This window comes from Strongylocentrotus purpuratus, unplaced genomic scaffold (genome assembly GCF_000002235.5).
Source record: "Strongylocentrotus purpuratus isolate Spur 01 unplaced genomic scaffold, Spur_5.0 spur5_scaffold_6, whole genome shotgun sequence".
Lineage (NCBI taxonomy): Eukaryota > Metazoa > Echinodermata > Echinoidea > Camarodonta > Strongylocentrotidae > Strongylocentrotus > Strongylocentrotus purpuratus.
In genome coordinates this window covers 13058568-13085622 of record NW_022145612.1, presented here as the reverse complement: position 1 = coordinate 13085622, position 27055 = coordinate 13058568, and the positions used below count along the sequence as shown (strand labels likewise).

General features: G+C 37.3%; 1 protein-coding gene across 2 annotated transcripts in view; it reads right to left on the bottom strand.

The window, feature by feature from the left end:
• Window positions 1–10780: 10780 nt before the first annotated feature.
• Window positions 10781–27055, bottom strand: part of LOC753040 (serine protease inhibitor dipetalogastin) — a 33804-nt gene continuing 17529 nt past the window's right edge. The window contains exons 3-9 of one of the 2 annotated variants that reach the window (XM_001181022.4): window positions 23363–23584; window positions 22704–23039; window positions 17115–17294; window positions 15985–16149; window positions 15245–15400; window positions 13219–13385; window positions 10781–11112 (exon numbers count right to left, since the gene is read on the bottom strand). In XM_001181022.4, coding sequence (XP_001181022.2) covers window positions 13234–13385; window positions 15245–15400; window positions 15985–16149; window positions 17115–17294; window positions 22704–23039; window positions 23363–23584 — 1211 coding nt within the window. In that variant the 3' untranslated portion in view covers window positions 10781–11112; window positions 13219–13233. The remainder of the gene's footprint in view (window positions 11113–13218; window positions 13386–15244; window positions 15401–15984; window positions 16150–17114; window positions 17295–22703; window positions 23040–23362; window positions 23585–27055) is intronic. The other variant, XM_011669933.2, reaches the window with a different exon arrangement.

The window sequence follows — 27055 nt, the reverse complement described above, 5'->3', positions numbered from 1 at the left end:
TACGCAGTCATGTTTACCTGAATTTGTTGGCAGCGATAGAAACTTGAACTTCCTGTATGTATTTCCTGTGTTTTTAATCAGGGGAATTGGTTCTCATTACACCTACATCGAACTTGGAATTCATTCTGAGTAAAAGCACTTGGTGGTTTATTGTAGTCTGATTCCTTCTGTGATTGCACTAATTCGCTTAATTTACTTTTTTTTCGGAGGGTTTCTGATTCAATGGTCCTTCATATTAGTTAATTCTAGTAACAAGCAGGGTGGGGGTGGAATTTAAGGTATTTTAAGAGTGAAATATTTAGATCAATGATGATTATTATTTAGGGATTTTTTTTAAAGCAGGGAACGTCGAATATTACGTCAGAATTTATAGGCACTAATTCATAAGGATGATCATGATATTACATAAAATGATGAGTTATTTTTAAACGATAAATAGTCACATGATCATATTAAAGGTAATACAAAGTTTTGGGAAATTTAGAAAATTGGGTGGATAGTGAATCTTTACAATATTTATATATTTGGATGCCCCTGTAGATGTATTATAAGCACTAGAAACTTTAGCCCCTAAAACACTTCTGCTTTCGAGAAAAAATGAATATAAAAATTTACCGGTGCTCCCGGTAAATTTTGATGAATTTCAAATAGCGCCTAGCGGCCGTGCAATGGTAGCTGCGACCATGAAAATCTCAGAATATGTAGTTGTGATATATAATTTCCAAACGAGAATAGCCAATTTGTCGTTTTTTGTCAAGAAACATTGTTTCATAACTTGATTAATATCTTGACCTTAAGAGGGAGCTATACAACATAAAGAGTTTATTATTTACAATTTCAAAACTCTAGACACGATTTCAACCGCGGCAACGATCACTGAATATTGTAGGATCGCATATGCTTCCAATATGTTCATTTGAACCAAATTCATGACCTAATACAAAAACTTTGTATTACCTTTAAGAAGAAAAATAAATTTAAACTATTCTACAATCAAACACTTAATACTGGGATATGAATATGCAAAGCTGTCTTAGAGCCATCAACGTAGATTTTTATTTGTTGGTATACACCCATTGATTGGGGCAAAACAAGAACCCTAAAAAGCTCGAGAACACCAGCGTTTTATGATTATTCTATATTTAGTGGTAATACAGTTTTATATGCATATAACTATATAATATAACTACACTGTTGGTCATAATGATGGAATAATTATTTTTACCCCAATTTATGGAATAATTTAGTATTTTATTGAATAATGATTTGTGAGTGTTTGTTTTGCGTGACTGCTAAAGCATGTGTATGCTACTATGCTTATCAACTAGGGGACCTACGTCCTTAAGTCATAACTGACATTAATGAGGATTAACGCCTCATAAAAGGGCACTTATATAGCACATCGACACGGTTTTGATCCTGGGGCTCACAGTAACGACTCCATTGCTTAGTCACCGAACCATGACTGTATACAGCTGGGGCTAGGGTACGTCGCCGCCCCCACAAATACAAAAAAACAAAGAAAATGCAATAAATGATCAATATTTCATTGCTTTTTGCCCCGACCCCAAACATAAACAAATCCTCTATGTGGGCATGCCTTGAAACATAATGCATGGCCCTACAGAGGAATTTTTGATTTTGGGGACTTGGGGAAAATGCAATTAATTATTGATAATTTATTGCATTTTCTTCTAAGAAACAGAAAGAAGAAGATGATCTGAAGAAGAAGGGCAGTAGGGAAGAGGAAGGAAAAAGAAGCGGAGGAGGAAGAGGGGGAGGAAGTAGAAGAAAAATAAACTTTTATCACATATTTGGACTAAAGCCAACTAGATGCTCCAAGAAAAACACTTTGCAAATACTCGTCCTTGACAAAGTTAATGCAAGATGTAAAGATGTAACATTTGGACACGACGCTACATATTATGAATGGGGACATATGTTTGAAATCAAAACATATGATAACTTAAAAATAATCAAATAGTGCACATAATTACAGGGAAAGCAGGTTCATAAGAAATTATTTCGTCTATTATTATTGTATTACATAATTTGCATGGACTAAAAAGGTTGATATTGGGCTCGCTAATCAATGGACTATCACAAGCATGGTTTAATAAAAATTAATCAACTTCTACAAAATTAGCGGCCAGTGACCTTTGGAGTCGATCTAATGACAGGATCTGTAATACCATTTTATTCATAAATCTTCATTCGATTTCAGTATGTTTCACTTTTTTGAGGTGAATGAAAAAGGGCGTGTTGCCATAATCAGAGATCTTACTCAACAGACTATACAGTCAATTTTAATCACTCGGGGCGGCCCCTCCCCTAGAAGTTACGCCCCTGTCATCGACCACCCATGACTACCGTTTGAGCATTTGTATTTGGGTGAACTTTCGGGGTAAAATGTCAGAATTGAAAGCAAGTGTTAAATGATGTAAAAAACAGATCCAATGAAAATTGAATCATATCCTCAATTGACTAGTGTATTGGTATGATTCATTCCTGTCATTTTTTTTATAAATAATAGAACAAATTCCAAGTGGAGTGTCCCAGCCTTTCCCTTTATGACGTCATAATTTGGTCACGTGATGATTTTGATCGTTGACGAAGATCGCGCTGAATCACAAAGGATTTAGATTTGATCTAAGGCAGAAGTTTTATAGAGGAAATGGCATGACAGAGGGAACTTTATAGAGGGTTACTGAGAATACGAGACAGAGAATAAGGGGGAGGGTAGAGAGAGGGGAAAACAGATAATAAAAAAAAAGAGAGGACGAGAGAGAGAGAGAGAGAGAGAGAGAGAGAGAAGGAGAAGAAGAATCAATATAATTGATTTTGATTTTATTTTGATTCGACAGGGACTGGGATTTATTTTCTTCATATAGCAGGACATCACTCAAAAACGGGTAATTGTCAAGAGGACAAAATAAACCGACTGAATAGGACAGTAGAAAATCTCGATCCAAAAAATATAGAGTGATATAGGCCTATTTAAGCTACGGCAACTTCAAGCAGTGAATGATGTCAATAATAAACATGATGATGATGGTGATGGGGCGGTCATCTGATGAAACTTAATGAGAAAAAATGCATGTTACTAATTATATTACTACTACTGGTGATAATCATGGCATAAAAATATCAACAACGAAAATGACACTACTTAATATTAATGATGTCAATTAATAATAATAATAATAATAATAATATAATAATGATGATGATAACGATAATAATAATAATGATGATGATATCAATAATAATAATGATAATAATGGTACTATACTACTACTACTACTACTGATACTACTACTACTACTACTACTACTACTACTACTACTACTACTACTACTACTATTACTACTACTACTACTACTACTACTACTACTACTACTACTACTACTACTACTACCACTACCACTACTTCTACTACTACTACTAATAATAATATTCAGCTTTTATATAGCGCTTAATACAAATGCCTCTAAGCGCTTTATAGATATACTACTAATACTATTTCTTTTTCTTCCACTTCTACTACCACTTCTACTAATATTAATAATGACAATAGTAATAATTATAACAATAATAATAACAATAGGTGTTAAAAAACTAAAAATTAATAATATAAAATTAAAATTATCATCTCCATTAAAATAGGCAGGATAATTATGATGGTGAAATTGTTAATAATAGCAACGGTTATACTCGTGATTCTATGAATAATTCAAACAGTTCTTGTTACTTTACAAACAGAGAAACAATAATTCTTATTGGGTTTTTATTTACACAATTTCCAATATGATTATTGGCCTACGTAGGCTTTATACTTGTATAAGACAAAAGCGTATTGAACAAAAAAATACTCCTCACAAAATAAAATAACCAATGAACAATAATAACTACACAATCCTTTGTGGGCAATTCACTTGTGAACTTTCAATGACATCAAAGTTATTAGCAATCGGATTTAGCTGTTTTTGGCCTGTCTGTTTATTGTTAATACTTATTTGAGATATCATCAGTGAGTCATGTTTAATGAAGGTCTCTCAGCTGTGCTAGTATTGATCTGTCTCTTACTTCCGACAATCAGTCCTATTTTGTATTAGTCTAGTTTAGGACTTGTTAGATTGTCATTTAGTAGCTGCACTGTGCGACACATACTGCTGTTAGTGTTACAAATATTGCTCCCTAGACTAACCGAATCCCTAACTATAACCATGGTCCCAACACTATACCTAACATTCACCCTGAACCAAAACCTAGCCTAACCTAAATACCAATTGCAACAACAACCCTAAACCTATATTTTTAGACGAAAAGAAATAAACCGATTTACTAAAATATTCGAATTGTACTTGTTAGCGAATGTTGTTCTTGACAACCTAAAATCTTGCCTGAGGATTGCCCGACATAACAATAAGTAATATATGCAGACGTGGCTCCAAGTATTGTAGTGCATTCATTAAAACGTTAATGGAATACCTCGTCACAAGGTCCCGTTATGCATTATAAGCCTTATTGGAGACTAAAGAAAAGATTACCAAGATCTACTGTGGCTTATCATTCGATGGAAGTTGCTGGGACTATAATACTTAATAGTAATTTATTTACATCAAATTAATAATTTCAGTGATTTATTGTTTCTTCATAATTATTAAGATCACATGGAAAACAAAAATTGTTGTATTAAGAGGGAATACTAAATTGTCCATCATGTGACGCTATTCAGAAATAAAAATATTGAAAAGAAAAGTTGAATGGCTCGGTAAAATGTGATGATGGAATGGCAGCAAAATTGAGACTATGATATGTGTGTATCGGTTATTTCTGGTGAAGGCCGTAATATAGCCCTTTGATAATCTATAGCCTTCGTTCAGAGTGCAAGGCTGTGCTGGATAGAGGGAGGAGGGCTGGGGGTGTCGACCCCCCCCCCCAATTAACAAATTAATAATAATCGAAATTTTACAGGGTATGGACAAATTCAATTAAACATTAAACATTTTTGAATTTACACACTCACCATGCAACCCCAGTCACAATGGCGGTACATGTTACGACGTTACCGAGACCCTATTGAGGCTATACTTGTCATCCATTGACTTATCAGGGGGATTAGACATCCCTACATGGTCACTGTCAGGTGGTGATCTCATCAAATCAGCTCTCAATAAACAAAAGAAAAGGAGACCATTGGGGACAAGAAAAAGGGCAAAAGTAGCTATAAGAAGTGCAGTGGGGCTTTAAAGTCGCTCAGAACAAAGCATTGACATTCATCAATCACTCATTATAGTTAATCTTTTGTACAATCCATCATTATAGGAATAAAAATGTTTACACAAAGTATGACCGAAGCATATTCCATACCATAAGTATATTTCCAAACAAGTGATGCCACTCAGTCCTGATGAATGTAACATCATTCCGCGTCAATAAACACTTGATATGTTTCTATGAAAGAGTCCATAATATTATAATGCTTTAAAAATATAACATGTAAATTATCATAGGGAGTAAGATTAAAAGAAGGATTACGAGTACTTGTTGAAAAATAGAAGAAGAAGACAAGGAGGATAGGGGAAAACAACGTGCATACCATTTTCAGCGAGCGATTATTATATATATTGTTGGATATGCGCATTTTGATTATAATATGACATCCCAAATTATTATGAAGATATCCATATTCTTCATCAAACACAAAAAAAAACATTTAAAAGCAACTGTTGGAATAAGTAATAGACCAAAGATGGCGTTGTTTAATTCTTCTAGAAAGGCGCCTTTATCTGCGCCCTTTGACTCTCCACCAACGACCGCGGCCTCATTTTGCATTATTTCCGTTTCTAGATTAATGTTGTTGCTACCGTAAATACGTTATTACATTCATTCATTATATCGTCTTTCATCCATTATTTTTAGAATTCCTGCACCTTTTTAAAAAGTACTTTTACAGCTACATCGTAAGCAGAATAGTCGCAAGTCTTCATTTTATTTCGCCGATATTCCTAGCTTCATGGCCTTTACACTGTCAATACAGATAACTCAAGGGGATGGTAAAAACGACCCAAATTATGTTCCTCTCTGTAGAATTTCTAACATATTATTTCAGCGAAATGGAATAGTGAATCCTTTAAAAAAAAAACTGATATCCTGAGGGGGTTGATGGAATTAAGTGTAAAAAAATGTGCACGCCCTCTAGCTTGTATCAATACCCAACCATTGCCACGCTCGTCAGTCGTATCTCTGTGATCATGACGTATAACACAAAGGCTGAACTAATCGATTTGCAGAATGTCAATTAGGTTTTATTCTTGCCAATGAACGACCGGCATTCCGATCTCTAATTTCAAATGGTGATCGCGCTCTTCGCATTAAGGATTTCAAATCTTAGTTGCATTTATTTGATAGGGAGTGTAATGCACCCATTTACCGGATCGATCGCTTATACATCACACAGCCTTTCGCGTCTGTATCGCGGGTAAAATTTCGCGATTTTTTTTTTTGCCCGCGGTTGCCCGTGGTGGAAAATGTGCAAAATTGGCTTACCCGCGGTTTACCCGTGGTATGCCCGCGGAACAGACGCCGGCGACTGTTCCGCGTCCTTATCGCGGGTGAAGCGCGGCGGTACCGCGGCCTACCACGCTTACACGCGGTACACACGCTAATGCACGTGATAACAACGCGGTACAGACGCGGAACAAACGTGCTATGACCGTGCTCCACCCGCGATTACCCGCTAAAATTTCGCGTCCAATTCCGCGAGTAACCACGTCTTAACCGCGGCCGTAGCACGTCCTAGCACGTTCGTTCCGCGTCTGTACCGCGTCTTTACCGCGTGTGTACCGCGTGTGTACCACGTGTACCGCCCGCGATTACCCGCGGTCTAAATTTTTGGGCAGCCCAAAACTTTTTCGCGCGGCCAACCGCGTGTGAATTTCTTACCGCGTGTAACGACGGGTAAAGTACGGCTGTATCGCGTCTTTATCGCGACCTCAAAGCGTCCAACAGCGTCTGCTTCACGGGCAGAAATTTTTGGCCGTGATTCGGCCGCGATACGCCCGTGGAGGGCTGTGTGACCGGGCCTTTAGAGTAGTTTTTGACTGAACATAAAGACTCATTGAAAATGGCTAAGAAGAGAACCAGCCCCAGCTCTCCATCTAAAGTACCACTACAAGCAATTTCAAGTTAGGAACGTATAGATTTTACTTCAAATTGCAGGGGCACTGGAAATATATGATCAGACGCCCCTCCCCCACTTATAAATATTGTAGCGATGCATAGCTTGCATGCCCATGGATCGGTGAGAGCGGATTGTAAATCTTTCGTGAACATCTAAATTCCTTTCCTAAGGCCGCCATCACGTTCAAGCTCTAGCTTTAATAAGGTTGTAGTCTCCTTCATTTTTTCATTTTGAAATGATTTGTCAACGATGTTTTTTTTAAAGGTATGATTATTTAAGTGATTGATATTATGATATGACCTCGAATTTTGTTTATAATATCAAATTTGTATATAGCTTCTTATTATGTAGAAAAATGCAGAAATAAATTCAAGCAAACAAAGAAACAAACAGGCTTTTATCTAAATACATTATTCTATGACGTTGATGGTGATAAATGTATCTTTTGCAATAGCGCCATCTTGTGACAGATGATTTCACTTTTTCACATGTAAACATGGTAATACCTTTTGTACGTTTATTAGAGATATCGTCAAATTTGTTCACGAAACAGAATAACATGGCATCGCATGTAAAATGTCACCAAGATGATGATTTTTTGATTGTTTATCGTTTTATTTTAAATTTATTTGTCATACCATCGTAACTTCTCTTCAGTTTATCCCTCAATGAAAAGGCACACTGGTGATTAATAGCCCATCTCTCATTGGTTATGTGCCGATAGCCCTTCTATAACTTAATTCATTCAAACAAAAGTGATGATATTTCATGTCAGTTTATGTTCACTCCAAATATCTATAAGGCAATTCAGTAGTATTTGGTAATTTAGGGGACATACTTTGACTTTCAATGACATTATAAATCTCCTTTGCGTAACATAGTTGTTTTGTTTTTTATTGGAAAAGGTACAATAATACTGATCCCTCCATCCTCTCTCCGTTTCTCTGTCACCCTTTCCTCTGTCTCTGTCCTTTTCTTTCGTTCTTTCGTTCTTTCTATCTCTCCCCTCTCCATAGTTCCCCGTCCTATCCTTTTCTCTCTTTCTCTCTCTCTCTCTCTCTCTCTCTCTCTCTCTTTCGATCTCTCTTTCTCTCTGCACACCCTTTCTCAGCCGATATTATGTTCACTTGACAATTCCATAAAACAAGTCAGTAGTATGGGAATAGTTGGACTCGTATTAAAGTCTGTTTTATCTCTCCCCTCTCCATCTCTTCCCTTCCCTTTCCTCTCCTTCACTTTCCCCTATTTCTCTCTCACTCTCTCCCTCTCGTTCTCCTGCCCTCTCCTCCTCCGTCCGTTCAAAGCAAGAATAGATGACTGTTTCATAGAGCACTGATATCTTTCTTTCTGGTTTTATTCTCATTCCACAATAAGCAGCTTCCAACAACAACATCGAGTATTTGCAAAGGATATGCTTATAATAAGGTACTAGTCAACATGACCACTAAAATTCATCAATACATGTATAGTTTATCAAAACGAATATTTACAGCCATAAAATACAAAACTGCATGACCATGATAATACATTCAAAAGTCACGTTACATCCCAGGTTGACGATATTTCCAAACCTGTGTACATTGTCTATTGGCATAATAACGCCCCTTATTATGACGTGTGTTATATTTCATAAAAAAAACATGATAATACAATGAATACAGTCCATTATCTTGACAGGACAACTACTACCTATCTTTTAATCCTGATCATGCCCAAAATGCGTGTTTCCCCCTTATAACATATATTCCAATATAACTTCCTTTTGCTAACAACGTACAACAAGTTTCATGAATGGATTTACAATATAGTGTAAATACAATCTGACAAGGAAACATTTATAATACCACAGAGTCCTAAATACATATTGTCAGGATGAACACACATACATACGCACACGCCAACACACACGATTGAATTGTTTATAAATACACAAAAACAGAATCATACAATCTTGTTCAATATCGAATGAAGTCATTCATATGTTCGTTTATCAAAACAATATTCCGAACGATAATAAATGCGTCAAATTTTGGGGGTATATTTTATCGAAGACGAGACAAAATACATATCCGAAGGAGGTACGTTTAATTTTAAGAAATCGCCCACATTCCAGAACGACAGTGTAACACCAACATCTGCATTCAGTATACATTTATAAAGAAACTATTGACATACGTGTACACCTACATTTAAAAGAGCGATTAGTTTTAGCATAATCATAGCTTAATCACATAGGGGTACTTAAACAAGTTAAATCAGTAAATCTCGAAATTCACTGTATCCATCCCTTCAAACTGCAGCAACAGTGTTTTGGGGTGTAAACCTTCAATATTTGTTTTTTAATTTTTTCATAAGCCCACTGTATAATGATGCTTAATTTTGATTTCAATCTGCGATGAGCGATAGATAATGATGATGATGATTTCAAGAACAAAAACAATCTTCAATTGATTTTCTTCAGTACAAACTACGGCAAAGGACATCTATGTATATCCACCGAGTTGACATGACGTCTAAAATTAAATCATTATATTACATATACATGATTATTGACATTTAACTCACATACCAAAGTAAATTGCCATGATTTTTTGAATAACAAGGAGATAATGTGTATCCGTATGAGGACGATCCTGCATCCATTCGGGAAAACAGTATACAACAGTCTCTAAAAGTTGGTAGGTTTAACGATATCATAAATATAACATTTAAGATAACATTTAAGATAACATCATTAATTTAAGATATTTATAAACAAAAATATTTTTCAAGAAATAATTGTTAACAATTTAAACGATTGCCAATATTCAAAGAATCACTACTCCGAAAGTTTATTTGCATGAAAATGGGTATTTCTTTTACAACCCGCTTTCTGAGAAAGGAAGACCCTGGGTATTTCTGGAACATAATAATTTGAAGTGCGGAGTCTTAGGTTTTAACGACCCTTGGGATACTGTACCTTTTGGGTACAGGAAAGACATTTTCATTTCATGATCTCTACAGAATTATACTTTTTGGAATGCCCCCAGTAAATCATTGTTTTAATCTATATTTATAAGCTACAGGCTTTTATGTTACCGTTCTCGGAAGAAATTTCTCGTATTAAGAGAAACACGCTAACCATTTGACCCACATCCTTCCCAATGTGGCGATGCATATGGCAGAAATCAATAAAAAGCTAGTCTACCATTGTTACATAGTCTAGAAATATGTGCGTTGTATTTAGTTGCATACTTTACTTGTTACAGGTAATATGGGCAACCCGTAAGCTTAAATTCCTTAAAGGTAAAGGCCAGTATTGGAAACGCCCCAATTTCAAAAAAATGAAATGGAAGCTCTCATTACCAATCATGTGAAAGAATATGTTTTGACTAATACACGATGATAACAAATTTGCCGGGAAACCGCCTACTAATTCATATATTTGGTAAATTTGTTTCTCTCATGGTCTGTGAGAGATATAGGGTAGTCCCATATACATCTTTCTGTGTATAGTGCTTGTAACTTTACGAAGAATGGGCCAAAGTTCTTATCATTTTGATGATTCCAGAACCTTGCAGATGCTAGATGCTAGATGATCAACCTTTTCTGATCGATTCCACAACGTTTCTTTCACAATGCAATCGCATGACCATAACTGGTCTTTACCTTTAAGCACCAGAAACTGAAGTGTTTATATTAAGATTTGGTTGTTATATAATCCATTGTAATCTGAGTTCAACAAAGTATCAATACTTTTATAAGCGTCTACCTGATGAAAACGTAAATGAAGAACGCGTAGACTGCTTCGTTTTTGGCCTAAGTTCCTCTGTAGGATATTTAATTGTCTTACTGCTTTCACTTTACTATATATTTTTTTCTCATTTTTCTTCAGTTTTTTGGTTTTTCTGCTCAATAAATATGACGAAGATATATCCTGGATCTACCTGCAGATGAGTAAATTGAAGGAAGAGGAGGAAATTTGATAAATATTGAAACCACAAAAAAATGAAAAATTTGGATTCATGATAAAGTTTACCTATAACTGGAAGTAACATTAGTATAAAGAAACAGTATAAAACAAATATCATAAACAATATGTTAAATAAAATACTCTCGGATTAATATTCTTTCTCACATTTCCAAACTAAGTTAGGAATCAAATGCCAGAAATGTATTTCAACTACATATATGACGAGGATAATGGGCATGCGCATCATCATATCATGAAGCAACGCAATGTTAGAGGGCGCCCCGGTAGGAATTCATGATTCCCAACATGCTCTTTAAAGGCATTAAAGGAGGATACATCAATGATAATTAATTCTAAGTGATATCTGAAGATTTGTTGTGGTTAATGGGGATCCATGAAGGTCCCTGGGGAGGGAAACGGGTCGTTAACAATCCAGCCTCAACTTTGACGCACGTCCGGGTTTGGGGGCTTGTAATTTAAGGAGGACGCCCGAGGTCTAGTCGAACGTGTCAAGCAATAAGCAGGGATAAATAAAATGAGATACATGTAGAGGGTGGGGGCAGATGAAAATGTAAACAATGTGCACGTGTTTGTACTGCCTAAAGTGTTTTGGAATGTTTAGACATGTTGCTTTCATTTGATCATACATTTCTTCTTTAGTTAATAATATTTTAACCTGGAACCCCTTGGTGGAAATAGTCATTTTATTTGAAGAATATTATTCAATATTAATTTTCTATTTCCATTTTGCCAGGATGTGAAGAAGTCGCTTAGGCATGAAAACTGTGAATGTATTCTCCCATCTTTAGAACAAACTAAGATAACCTACTGGTCTTTTCTGAAGTATTATAGTCTTATATCTGGATTTCGGTATGATTCATGAATTTGTAATGAAATATATATCAATTAATGTACATTTTCCACTCAAGAAAATTATAAAGGATTTCCTCTGATCCATGATGGATTATTCCCGTTGTCGGAAGCATCTATCATGCCTTATCTCCGATATGGCATAGATATTATAATCTCTTGAATTGATGGCTTCCCCGACAGACATCTTTTTGATGAAGTGATAACAAAATTGAATTATCCTAAACATTATGACATCCACTCCATGGAAGTCTGGGACGTGTCTAAATAATTTTATAACCAAACAAACAACATGGGAATGAAGTCTGACATGAAGCAGAGGCGGTCAAACATCTTTTGCACTGCCTAAATGTCATTGGTCACGTGATAAGGACTGCATTGTGCAAATGTTATGGACATCAAATTTTTGGTTGTAGCTTTATTCTGTTCATAATTTTTCATCCCAATGTTTAAAATAATTGATAAATGTAGAACATTTCTAAATTATGAGTAATATGTAGCTTATCTCAATTATCCATTACAAAAGCACGCATCTCTGTTTGTTTTGTCGTTTTTGCTTTGCCCCCCCCCCCCCCCTCCTTAAAACACTGTTTTGAACCCACTTTCAACTACACCTTCGCGTACTAAATAACAAGGCCAGTGGAATACCTTTATTATCAACAACAAAACGAATTTATGAGTCCAATTAGGTTTAAAATTCAGTAACTTCCTGACGTTTGCGCACCCTTTTGTTCTGTTATCAAATTATGATGAACTTTGTCAATCTGCACCCCTAATAGCCTTCTTCAGGGGCTTTCACTTTCAGCTTCCGTGACAAATATTTCCCCAGATAAATCAGTGCCTGGACACGTGTCACAAATATTCTGTCTACACCAAAATTTGATTTCCATCCCTTTGTATTTGATGCATACTTTATATATACAGAAAGATGATGTTGCTAAATCGATTTTGATATGTTGCTTTGAGCAAGATGATTGGCATAGTGATGATAAGGATAATGATATACAACTCGTAAAATTCGTCCAGTGTAAAGTATCTTCATGTTTAGCATTTGGTTTCTTTACCTTTGGTAATGACTAAACACACGATTCTAGCAAAGTAATTACTTTTTTTGTTATTTTGTTATCTTCTTTCTACTTTTGACAGAATTCGCACCCAGCGTTCAGTTTCAAGTTCAGTAGGGTACGAACGAAAAAGTATTAAGTTATACCTTTTAAGTAGGGGATCATGATATCCTAAGTCCGCATGAACCCGAGACTCCTAGAAGACCAGGTGATCGACACTTTGCCACATCGAAGAAGCATTGGTTCAAGTACGTCGTCCCATCTGAACCACAGACTGGCGAGTAAAGATATGGACAATTCTGCTTGCATGGATCTAAAATAGAACAAAAGTGGCGAAAAAATGACAGAAAAATACATAATTTGGTGTTACAACTTCATATCTGCCGCTATCGGTAGCATATCCGTAAAATATTAGGGGATATTTTAGGGATTGGTGGGTTATATGAACAGATTTCATGAGTTGAATCCTGTGGTTAGAAACATGTGTCATTCAAAGTGTCTTCATAGGTATTTGTGGTTATGACCACTAATTATATTACTCATGCCTATTATGCAACTTGAAATTCCAAAAAAATCTTGTACAAAAAAGAAAAAATCGAAAAAGAACAAGTGAAGTGACATAAAAATTTCATAATTCTATTAGGGTAAACGAAAGTGTTAAAACTGTAACAGCCAAAACTTTAAGGCGGAATGTTATCATTATAAAGATACTTTCTGAGACAATACATTGTTTGTACAATGTAGGTTAATTGCACGCGATATGTGTGTGCGTGTGTGCGTATGTGTGTGTTTGATGGCCTGGTGGAATATTCTGATTTAAGGCTAAGCCAACAACAACATTTAATTTCACTCATGTTTTTCCCAGCACGTGATCGTGTTTTAATTACTCTGCACAGTGCCGGAAGGAACTGAATGAGCAATGGGATATCAAATGCTGCACACAATTCTGTTGACAATGTGAAAAATTCAACCGTGCTCGGTCCTATGAATTTACTGCATTTGTCAGTGCAACCTTGCTAATCCTCCAATGTCAAAATTCCATTAAATCAGGTGCAATGTAGAAGAATTTTGATAAGCCTTTTATGTCCCTGTCGTACTCGGCTGTTAATGTGTGACGATGGTATTACTAGTTATCCACAACATAGCAATACATTAATTTGCTGCTTTTCACAAAAAACAAGGTTAAGTTTTCCTTGTTAAAATGTTTATTAGACTGTTAATATTTAACATTCCAAATGGATTTAAATCCATAATCCAAGTTTTGAAACATGCTTCGTTTTATTCAAAACGATAAGCCTGTCTGGTCCTTAAATATCATTCACACTTCAACATGTACTAATCCACAAAGAGTGCCCATCATTTCACCTCAGCAGATGGGTCATCACTATTCCTTTAAACGGAAGCAGGGGGTAAGTAATCGGTCATTTCCTCATTTACTTTCTCTACACAAACTAAACGAGCTAAATGGTTTATTAAGTGTAAATGGTGCTAATGCAACCAGGCACTGGGGTTTCTCTGACACCTCGTTCTGCGGTACGTCAGAAGATATCGGAATATAACAGCATCACCATCAGTCTTCATTAGTACGCGCGCAATTTGCTTAATTGCCACGAAAACAACAATTTGGGTGGGGAGGATATTAAGTTGATGCGCCTGAGTGAAACAGATTAACATGAAAGCCGCACATGCCGTAAACATGAGGCAGGCTTTGGGTGGAGACAGGTCCTTTGCTAACCAGATACCCCCACACCCTGCCCTAGGTATGAAGGAAAAGCGACAAGATATGGTAAGCTTACAGTGTCTTTTTGCAACAACAGGAACACTCTTTACCGTAAACTGCTCTTTTAACTCAATACTAAACTACTGCAGTGCCGGTTGTTAATTGAATTTGAAGAACATTAGTGTGTATTGTAGAGAAACAGGGGTGTTCCGATAGACGGAAGGAGATCGGTTATGATCCTGGTAAAGATATGGAAAGGAGGCCGGCTGAGCGACCTAAGCAGAAGTAGAGAGACTTAAGTGGAATTATGGAGAACGGATGGAAGAAAACTGAAAGAAGGTTTCGGTTCATTAAAGAGCTTTTGTAACAAGATACCAAACAAACAATTAAAATATAAGAATAGATCATATGAAATTAATTAAAAAATGACCGTGATTATTAAAGAATATTACCTATGGTGGCTATGGCGCAGGCCCCTGGATGATCTATATTGAGAGTGCTGCTGTCTAAACACGCTTGTCTGTTGAGATGGCACAGGGATGGGTAAGTGTTTCCATCGGATCCACAAACGTCATTATCATCAGGCGCAGGACATGCAGATGGACATCCTGGAAAATATGGGGAAAACGGAACATTAAATTAGAAATCTCTACATTGGCACGACCATGAGCGTATCATGCATGGCATCATTTTCGTGTCTCCAATTCTTCTGTAGGGCTATCAAAGAAGGACCTTCCATATTTTAAGAGAATGTGAAAAAGCACTTGACATCATCCGATGCATATGAACGAACCTTATGATAGCGTATCGTATGTCACCCTGGCACGGTACCTACTGAGTGTTTGGACTATTACTACGATTTCCTGTAAAAATCTTACACATGCCTTTCTCGATATTACGTTAGGATCTACGTATACGTTATATTCATGATTGGAGGGTTAAGGCAAGGCATCTCCCTGGTTAAGTTTACTATTTTAATCAGTAGTACGGAGAGGGTCATGCATTGGCATTGGGTTTTGCACTGACGTGGTTATTTGTTTACTGAAATGTTAAGATGGTTGGGCTTGTTATCAATGATGCAAAATGTTAAGAGGTTTTTTATGATAAGCTCTGCATTGCACAGGTACTGTTGTGCTTTAGGCAAGATGAAGTTGGACTATTTGGTATTACATGATCTCTTGTGTGTTCTTACCTGGTGAAGGTGCTACACATGCACCTGGATGCTCTACGTATAGCTTTGTTTTGGGTGTATTGGTGAAACAAGCATATCTTTCTAGCTCGCACTTGTTGTAGTATGTTATGCCGTCTGTTCCACAACAAGGGGTGTAGCCAAACCCATCACATGAAATTGCGCAATCTAGATGTCGATGTAAGAGAAAAAATAGATAGAGAAAGAGAGAGTATGTGAGCCTTTGTGTAAGAAACAAACAACAGCCAGGAAAGCTCTTGGTAATGTAATCTAAATTCGTTTCATTTAATCTTTTAAACAATGCGGTATTAAATTCAAATTACGAGATAGTTGTCTGGGAGTAGGTTACAATGAGCCTGGCAATTGTTCTAGGAGGGGTTAGTTGTCCACGGGCTTATTTCCCTCAGGCGCAGATGTCCTGAGGTAGTTGTCCAGGGTGGTTGTGCCAGCCCTTTTTAACCATGCGATGACCCCTGGGCCTATAATGATTGCTCTCGTGACTAAACGTTCAACAGACGTCCATTTTGTTCTTAATTTATCCAACAGTTTCGACCAACTGTAGTAGGATGTGGCTTTCCACCTGTGCAACCATCTGAATGATAAAACACAAATGGTTGAATCATGTCCTCTTTTGACATTAACTACTCTTTTCACCCCCTGCCCGTCATATTTTCTTCTTTCTTTAATTTAGTCACGTTTCACAACACTTGTAGATAGTCGAGATTAGATGAGTTTCAGATTTTCAGTCACGTGCTCATGAACGATTAAAAAACAGAATCGGAGGTTTTGTGGAGAGCAATTTATTCTCGCACATTTCCGAAAATATTCAAGATAAAAGAATGAAAATTTGATTCTTTAAAATTAATATTCAACTAGTTATTGCTAGATAAGTAATGATGCATTGTACTCTGCACCAAAATAATTTTCTCTTCCGATAAAATTGTCTAGGTAACAGTACTTGCTATCATTACATGGCATAAAATGATATACCTCGAACTCTTTTCAAGGTAATGAAATATCTTACGGTTTTTTTCGCCAATTTTCGTATTTTGGTTTGATGATATAGAGACTAGATTAACTGTTATGGAGCTTTTTTCTTCCTTCTGAAACGAAAATATAAGTTGTCCACTTACCATCTCCGGCACATTCTCCTATGTGGGCCAGTGATACGTCGGGTGTTCCTGGCATGCAGGCCTCGTACCGTAGGTGACACAATGTCTCGTATGTCTTTCCGTCCGTCCCGCAAACAGGTTTCCACTTGTTGTCTGGGCAGGCATTCGGGCAGGGACCACCATCTGAATAAGGATCATCAGCTTCAAATTAGAAGCAAAATCGATAGAGATATTCGGGGTAAAACAATGGCTTAAGGTCATCTGGAAATTTATAGCCACTCTGTACCACCTGTGTCTAAGCAGGAGTATTGCACGGAATGAAGAAATCTTTCATCGGGAATTCGGCATATCGGAACAGTTTCCTGGTTTCATAGGACAAAAATCATTATGCTAATTAGAGATGTTAAATTGGACTGCTATAAGACAAAGACACAATCATTAAAAAAAGGGAAAAGACACAAAAGTATAACAACCATAGTATCACCAGATAGATTTTCCAGATTGTTCTGTCCATGATTTCCAATGGATTTTAGTCTATAAGTAAGGAAGGTACATGTATTAAAGGTCCCATTTGCAGGCCAAAAAAATGAAAAGGTTAAATTCCAACTGCATTTGAAAGATAATACTAATTTAGAACTTCCCTAAAAAAGGTGGGGCTTGAAAATGTCTTCAAGTGGGAAAATAACGACTGTTAGTTGTCAAATCGACTTTAGGGCTATAGAGCCCAAAAGTAATAGTCTTGATTTTCAGACAATTGTACCGAATGGTCATACGTTTTATGCTGCGCAAAGCTTCAATCAGTTTAATCTTGGCCATCACAAGAAATGGGTTATTGATGTAGACAAATGCTCATGTACCCTTTACAACCCTTTTCATGTATGTTATTACCAAAGAAGAAAAAAGCCAGTCAGTCACTCAATAGTGTCTGACAGTGAAGTCTAGCAAGTTAACGGGTTTCCTTGCATAATTTGAATATGAGGACACTGGTAATGTTTAAATTTCACAGATAGGATATACATGACATATTAATAATTCCTGCAAAGTTCTACAGAATTTGAGGTTGGCTGCAAAAGGGACATAGTACCTTTAAAGTCAACTCCAGGCTGAAGATCAACCCAATCAGAGGCGAACCACACTGCATACTTGTTCGTGAAAGTCCTACAATGTTTGAGTTCTTTGTTCAATACATAATGTGTAAGGTTGGCTAACTGACAACGCTTTTAAACAATATTGTTGAGACAAAAACTGGAAAAGAAGAGATACGGAAAAGGAATTTTTTCTTGCTTTAAAAAAAAAACGATGATCGAGGATTTGGTGAAACCTGTTAATTGCCTTCACGATGAGAAATCTAGCAGGTGATTCATTTAAATGAATCAGTGTGTGGACATGGCATGCATTTGGACGGCAGGAGGCCATTTAACGGCTATCTGTCATCTCGGTTTTCTTGCTTTTCGCGCTTGAGGTGTTGCTTCAAAGCCTGCTTTGGTGCCCATGGAAATAGGATAAGTACGTAACATTTCCTCATATTATCGGCATGCCTGGAAGAATTATAAAGGGTGGACCCTGGGAAGATTCTTCTTGAATTGAAATCATTAGAGAGTGCTCTCTTCACCTTAATTGAAACAAGGATGCCTTGACAGTATCGTCACGACTTTCGCCCTTGTTTTCAAATTAAGTTTCCCGTCATCAATTTCGTATGACCTTTATCGTATAATGTGATATAGTTAAGTGACTAAAGAGAGGATGTTCTTCTTCGTACCGTTAATAATCAGGCGAAACACGTTCTCCTTTGTTAGAACAGTGAGCACATTTTAACAGGTTGTCTTTTTTCACAGCTTGGTGGATTGAAGATTTATCTTTTCTTTCTTTTTAGTTTTGATAGAACAATGAATATAATGGAAAAATGTTTCAATGATATTGATTTCATATGGACAAACTGTTTCACAGATATTATAAACATATATAGCTCTGTATCAAGTCAAAACAAGCCATCAAGTTAAGTGACATTTATAAAAGAGCAACCCCGCACTTATAGATTACACGCCCACCCGACTTGCTAGGTGGTAGATGTGTCACAATGACATGTTTTTAGCTTGCATTCAGACATGAAATATTTAAATAAAATAGTAACTTATGATGAAAATGATAACTTTTAATGAAAGAGTCGAGTATACGGATGAAAATGTGGATTGAATACAACATTTTTAGTGAAATGGTTCTTGGTTGTGGTATATCCGGATTCAACTCTTCATTTTTGGTTAAAATATACGGTGTGGCGCCTTGATCTATTCTATGGCGTGACAGCATCTTTAGCCATTATGTCTGGAGCAGTAGTATTTGTAAATTGAACCATAGACGTAATAGAAATTGAACATCGTCTGCTTGTCTCATTTAAGAGAGGCCAAAAGGATCATCTGTACGTCAGGAGCAATTTGCTAAGACGTAATGGTCGTGAATGAATCGAGGGCAAGTGTCTCTTAACCAATACCACTTTATGGGGACCGATGGAGAGATAAGACCTTTTTCGTTACTCATTACAAGAGAACGGATAAAATGTAAAGGTAACAGGAGTGTGTGTGTGTGTTTTAAGTAACGGTTATTCTTTTTCCTCGAAATGAATTTCATAAAACCATTACTCCTTACTAATTCCACGAGATCTGATAACAAAGTAGCACCAGTTGTGTATTTGAAGTGAAGGTTATTATGTTATCCTTAAAAGGAATTTCAACCCGAGATGTCTCAGTGCCTTATATGAAAGTCATACTTCAGAAGAACAACAAAAGTTCCTCATAACAGATTTGTAGTTCCCTTTTGCACGACGGTATGGAGTAAGCCTGAAAGGGGAGTTTGGTTTTTCATCAAGTCTCTCTTACATGTAGCGCAGATCAATGAAACGTGTTCGGGATTAAGGTGAGAAAGCCAATCCATTCGATTTAGCTTTGGTGACTGACTATGAAAAGACGGTCTGTATTGACGGGGCTTAGTGAATGCTGTCTCCGGATAACATTGAAACCCGACCGTGTCTACAGCCGCAATTAATCAAGTGGCGGAGCGAAAGGTATACCAGGAATAGGTAGCCCCTCCCAACAGTGTTATTAGGCTAATGGTAAACTACAAATTAATTTTTTTTCAGAAATACAACATTATACAGAAATAGAAAGGAAAACGAGATAACGTCAGGTACATCATCGGTAGGTGTGTTGGTTATTAACTTCCCTACCAAGTATATTTACAAGCCATAGAATCTCATCAGTATATGTGACTTTTGAGTTTTGATATTTTACTAAGCTACTGACAGTCATGTTCCTTACATAATAACAACACAAAATAGTGTTATCATCTAATGCCGGTGAGAGCGGTAATGGAAAATCTAACTAAAACATGCTCTAAACGAAAAATCTAGCCCCTTTTTGTCTAGACTCCATAGTGTCAGTCGTAGTTGGATACGGGCCACGCCTTTCATGTTCTGTCGGTGCTTTTCAACGAGATGAATATCAGAGACCGGTGGCCTTTGGGAGGATGATGATTCATGGCTAATGCTATCATGATGAGACTGATGAATCAACGTATGCCCTTGATAGAACAACATCAGATGGGTATCGTATTAAAGAGACGAACAACCGTTTCTTCGGAGCATCGTCTTAATCAAGAAATGTGTTTGTTCTGACAGTAATATACTCGTTTTATTTTGTTTTTATTTCAATTAAAAAAAATCCTTAGTATTATCTGCCTCATGTCCTCTTTTAATAATGGTTACTTTACTAATATGTAAAGCGGATAATTATAAGAATATTGGAATCTTGATCACCAATTTCAAGCTTATATTAAGGATTCCAGGCATAAATCGTTAGATAGGCCTTGCTCAAATACCAGGGATTTCCCAGGTAGTTGTTTACCTCATTTGATTTTTTATTCCAATATTCATCGGGCATGAAATGATTTGACGTCATCATATTTGGCGAGGGATTAGTTGTGATGATGACGAATACAGGATAAGTTACAGCTAGCCTAAACGCCCAGACCCTCTAAGGTATGCCATAATTCATTTTGTAAAGAATATTAGTTTGACACCTCTGAAGAGCGTCATTTTCGCGAATGAGCAGAGGTCTTCGGTAGAGAAACCCGCTCTAACACATGCATAATAATACTCTTTTATCATGATTATCATATGATGCATTTTGCAAAGTGAGAGGTGATGATAAAGACTTGTAAACAAGCTTGTCATCCCCTCATTACGGTTTCATGGTACATAGAAAGAGCCATGTGGTCTTCGTTTATACCTCCTTTGTGTGTCATCTTTTTAAAATGTCCCGTACTTGAACCGTGATAGATGAGAAGACGTGATTCATCTTTACCAGTAGCGGCACAGACTGTATTTGAACACATCAGTGATTGTCTTGGTCTTGACTGGCATAACCATCAAAATACTTCTTCAATGAGGTCTAATTTTAAATGAACGAAATATCATCATCCCCTCGTGAATCGTGGACATTGACAGTAGCAAAGTGTTATATTATGAAATAATACAATTTCCAAATAGCTAGACTCCACTTTTTAATAAATTAATTATGTGAAAAGAATATGGAATTCAACTGTCTCCTAAAACTATGTGCAATTTTTGTGGGGCGGAATCCTATCATACGTGTTGATCAAAGCTATACAAGTCATTCGCATATGCGTTTATAATCAATCGTTGTTTGTTGTAATGCTAAACCAATTCTTCGATGTAAAAAAATATCGAATATTGAAGAGAGAAGACGAAAATAAATCATTAGTTTCTTATTATAATTTGTTAAACATTAAATAGGTCGCATTGGACTGTATGCCTCATTCCTCTTTGGATTTGATACTATGAAAAAAGGGCGATGGTCATAATGTTTATTCCGTTCCATCATTGACCATGTTGACCATGTTGACCACTACTTGCCAGGGAAATAAGGACGTCCTAACCAAGGAAGTACATCGTCAACTTCAAAATACTTTACGCCGAAATGATGGGCGTGATTGCCAGGTAGAGAGCCATCTTCGCCGCAAAGAATCACAGGTAACCCGATTAAAAGGTATGCATGAGATAGCTGTTTATTTCGTGATGCCATTCCCAAGTTTCTTTGAATTAAACGAAGGTTAAAGCAAAGATGTAGTGTAATTTCTTGGAAAACGAGATGTGAAAATCAATTTACTTTAGGGGTAAGGTTGATTACATAACAATATTATAAAGTAACAGCATAAGCCCAACAACGACTTGAAGAGATCAACCCTGGTATAATCATCATTTCCGACAGAAGACCATGAGCGAGTGAACTCCAAAGACAACAATGACCTCCTGTTATTACACGCCTTTCTTTTGCCCTACAAGTATTAAGTTCGTGCTTAATTCGCACATCATAATTAGAAGGGCAACAAATAAAAGGAACAAAAGAGAAAACAAATAATACCAAAATGAGACGAAACAAAATTAAGACAGTTGATATGACAATTTAGTACCTACATCCTTGAAGTTTTCTGGCATAAAACTCTCTTCTTCATCTGTTATCATTATGTCATTTGTTACGAAATACTTCCTTTCCTTTTACACTCCCCACCGTCATCATTGTTCCCTAAAATGCTCACCTGGATTGATTTCCGGAAACATTGCTGTCGGGATCGGCTTCTCTGTCGGGGCTGGGAGGATGGTCGTAGCAACTGTCGTAGGGCGCGTCGTAGACAGCAGAGTGGTAGGTGGCCTTGTCGTAGTTGTGGTAGTGGCAGGATAGGGATAGGGATAGGCTCTTCGCCTGCAAGGTCCATAGTACAGGACATGGACCATGTTACCCAATAGGCATTTCAGTACTTCTAGATGGCATTCTGAGAGATATGTAACACCGTCCGTGCCGCATACGAGTCGGGAACCAGTCAGCGACGGGTGTGGACAACTCCTTCGACAAGGTTTTTGCGTTGGAGGATTTGCTATCAATGAAACAAACATATTTTATATTGGTTTAATATAGCATACACCAAATAAAAAAAAAATTAAAAAAAATCTTAATATATTTGTTCTTCTCTGTTTAAAAAAAGGTCTATAGAGTGTATTTGAATTTGATTTTTTAAATTGTATTAACCATTGACCAAAATTATGCGTTCAATTACATCAGTTAGTACCAGTGTAATCACTTTGTCATAAGAGCTGCCAGGCCAGTTTTATCACAATCGATTGATTGCATATTAATGATTCACACAAACTAGGACGCAGCTTTAATAACAAAAACCCAACCCGCTAACCCGTTTCTCACTTGTTGTACTGGGTGTGTATATCCTAAAGCATCTTCCTTTCGATGCTCTCTGGACCAGAGACCCATCGCAGTTGGCCTTCTCCAGCTCACAATCGCTGCTGTACGTCTTTCCGTCCGTCCCACAGATGGGACCTCGTAAACGATGCTTGGGACACTGTTGCTTGATTCTGACACAGTATGCTGCCCTGGATACTTCAGAGCTTTCCGAACTATCCCCTGCCCCTGAAATAGGAGAGTACAATAAAGACGAGTAATTTATATGCTCAAGTACGCCAACGAAATAACAATTGTTTTAACTCAATAACTGTTACCTACTGTTTAAACTTTAATAATCTATTCGCTTTTCCTTCGTAAGTTACCATTGGTGTTATTGTAGCACGATCGGAAAGACTTTCGGAAAATTAACTCACGGTCAATTTCAATACCCTGTAGTATTGCCTTCACAAAACACGTTCGGATTTCGTAATATCCTACATCATTTTAATATTTGCACTATAGGTGATGGACAAGGCTATTGAAATTGCCCTTGGTCGACTTTTCGAAAGTATTTGTGATCGTGGTTTTGTTTTGTTTATGCCTATTGTTGATGTGTGTATGCATAAATGGGTAACATTATGTCTCGCAATAATATAGACATGCATGTAGTTACAATCTGATAATAAGCGTATTTGTCATCATTTCTATGAATTCATGTATAATTCTGAATTTTTGTACATAATTCACAATCCACATGTTCGACACCTTCTATCTTTGATTTGACTTCATGTGGTTTTCTGTAAAATGTGAGGTATTATTTTAAGATCCCGCAACTTTCCTGTTTCCATCTCCCTAAGTCCTTCAGGAAACGTCAACTTATCCGACTGTTACTCTTCGAACTACCAAGGGTGTCATGAAGATGAGATAACTCCTGCATTCAAGTAAGACTAGTAACTTTTAACCTGACATCAACGTTTCCATGGGGGAGGAACCGCGCACCCTTCTCTATTAAAGGTGCGATAGGTTGAACTTGGAATAATCAGCCGTGGGATTTGACGACTGTTATGTCTTGCCGCGGCGGCCGTGCGGTCTAAAAAATCTACGGCCACTAGCAAGTATAGGGCCATCGCAGCATTCCCATCATCACATACGGTAGCGGTCACATATTATGTTAGGGTGACGGCACGGCGTATTTTTAATTTGTGGAGATAGAAAATCTGCGGCTGCAGTACGGCCTTTGAAGTGATGACGCACGGACGCCCCTGCGTCCCTGCGGCGGCCATAGGTTTTTTTTGACAAATACTAAGGCAGACGCAAAGTAGCCGCAAGGCGGCCGAATGGGGACTATACGGCGACCATGCGGCCAGACTGATGCTACTGCTTCACCCCTGGAGTATATATAATGCAAGGCCACCGTACGTCCGACGTACGGTTGCCGTGGAACCACTCTACGGCATGGCTACGGCGTGTGTAATCGCTACGGCGATCCTAAAAATGAAAACAGTTGCGTTATAATCCCACGGCGACCCGTACGGCCTGTAAAGATAGAGATACGCCCGTGGGTGACCCTGAGGCCAACGCAGATTTTCTGCGGCCGCCACAAGTATCTCTCGATTTCAGGGGTGTACGGTCGCCGTATCCTAGCCGTAGAGCAAATGTGACCTAGGCATTACTCTCCAAACTAACAAGGGTGTCATGAAGATAAGAAAACTCATGAATTCAGCAAGACTAGTCAATGTTAACCTGACATCATTGTTTCAATGTGGGAGGAACCGCGCACCCTTCTCTATTAAAGGTGTGATAGGTTGAACTTGGAATAATCAGCCGTGAGATTTGACAAATCAGTGTCGAAGTAAGACCAACCCATGACTAGTACAATCAAATTTATCAATAAAAACGTTAATATTTTCGGAAAAAATATGGAAATGAAGTGCTGTCACTGTCATGAACAATCGAAAAAGGAAAAAAATGGTTATTTTCGTGATTGACCAGGCCAGTGGAACAGAGAAAATCGACCAAATTTGCTATGTTCATGTTTGGAACTTTTTATCCCGTGCTTCCAAGACTGCCATGACTGTAAAATCTCTTTTATTCAACATATTCCAATCGCTATTGTCTAATGGTCAATTTGTTTCAGTTTTATTTCTATTTCAACATATATTCATACATTTTGTGCTATACCCGGTTATAATAAATACGTGTAGCATACGATCTGAGTAAGATTGCATGAAAATGGTCCGTAACTGTGTCTTCATAAAACTAGGTCTAGGACATAATTGCACCCTTTTTTCAAATATTGATGAAGTAACCTTTAAGCAAGCATGTTAAAATGTAATAAGCCCTTTAAGCATTTTGTCCTAATGGAGCACTTGAAAATGGGAGGCATAATTCGGTGGTTTCCCCCTCCTGCTGGAATCTACGTAGTAGCGACTACTTATAGAATAAACGATTTCCTTTCCTTCTATTTAGGAGCGATTACACATACAAACCGCATGAAATAAATCGCACAAGTGCTCCAAAGGTAATAGAGAACCATAACGCTACTGTTCTTCGAAGAACAGTGTCAAGCAGTATGATTACTCCCATTTTGTCCCAACCACCATTAGTCACTCGATGTCATATTGATTTGTGAGTATGTTTTCACCGATCACATAACCGTTATAACATCATCTTCTAATTTGACAAGACAAAAGTGGAAACCAAGTGACAAAGCTAGGCCTCGAGAGGTTCATACCCAGGTTCCTGACGTCAAAGGTACATGCAGCCTACACCTATTTGAAAACGTGCACTAATTATTCATTTATTGAGCATCCGGCCACCAAACAAAGATTATAATTTTCAACTGACACTGCAATGATTTTTTTGTTATTTTAGTTATACCATCAGAATCGCACACATATAAACCCACAGCACTACGATGGGAATGTATGTTACAGTCAAATAATGCCTCAAGTAGTATTCAATGATATATATCTCTTTGTAGATAAAGAAAATGTTCCCATACCGCACCCCCGCCTACTCAGCACAGAAGGAAACAAGCTACTTCCACAGTCACTACTAAGACAAAACGGTCATGGTACGTAATGTCCATAAATAAAACCAACTACTATTTGGAAACAAAGTGTTTTCTTGATGGACAAAAAGAAAGAAACAGAAACAGAAAATTTCGGGTCTTTGTTATAATACGTTCATTTTTGTGAATATTAATGACCTGTGTATCATGTGATTTCCTGATCAAGCTAAATCGGTAACGCTACGTTAAAATATAATAGTTATTTTGTTTACTCGGGGGAGCCTCATCAGCACCAATACTGATCTTCCATAGGGCCCTGCAATAATTATCACCCCAAGGATATACACCTGGGTAGTGAGCGGGAAATGTAGATTGATGAATTCTCAAAGGACGTTTATAGTGTGGGGCTGACATCTGAGCCACAAAATATTGGATTAACAGCCAAGTGAATGAATTGTTATTTATACCAAGATGGTTCGTCGCCTGAAAAAAAAGCGGTAGCAGCGAAATAAAATGGCACAAACGTGGTGTGCGTCAAATAACACAAAGATATTACAAAGGCCTTTGTTACGCAGGCTTTTATTACACCCACCCCCTCTTGTGCCACTCATTTCCACGACAATTTTTTTATTTTATTTATCTATTTGTTTGACGTGTGTGAACGGGGCTTCGGGCTTTTTTCATTCCCATGATGGCGTCATTCA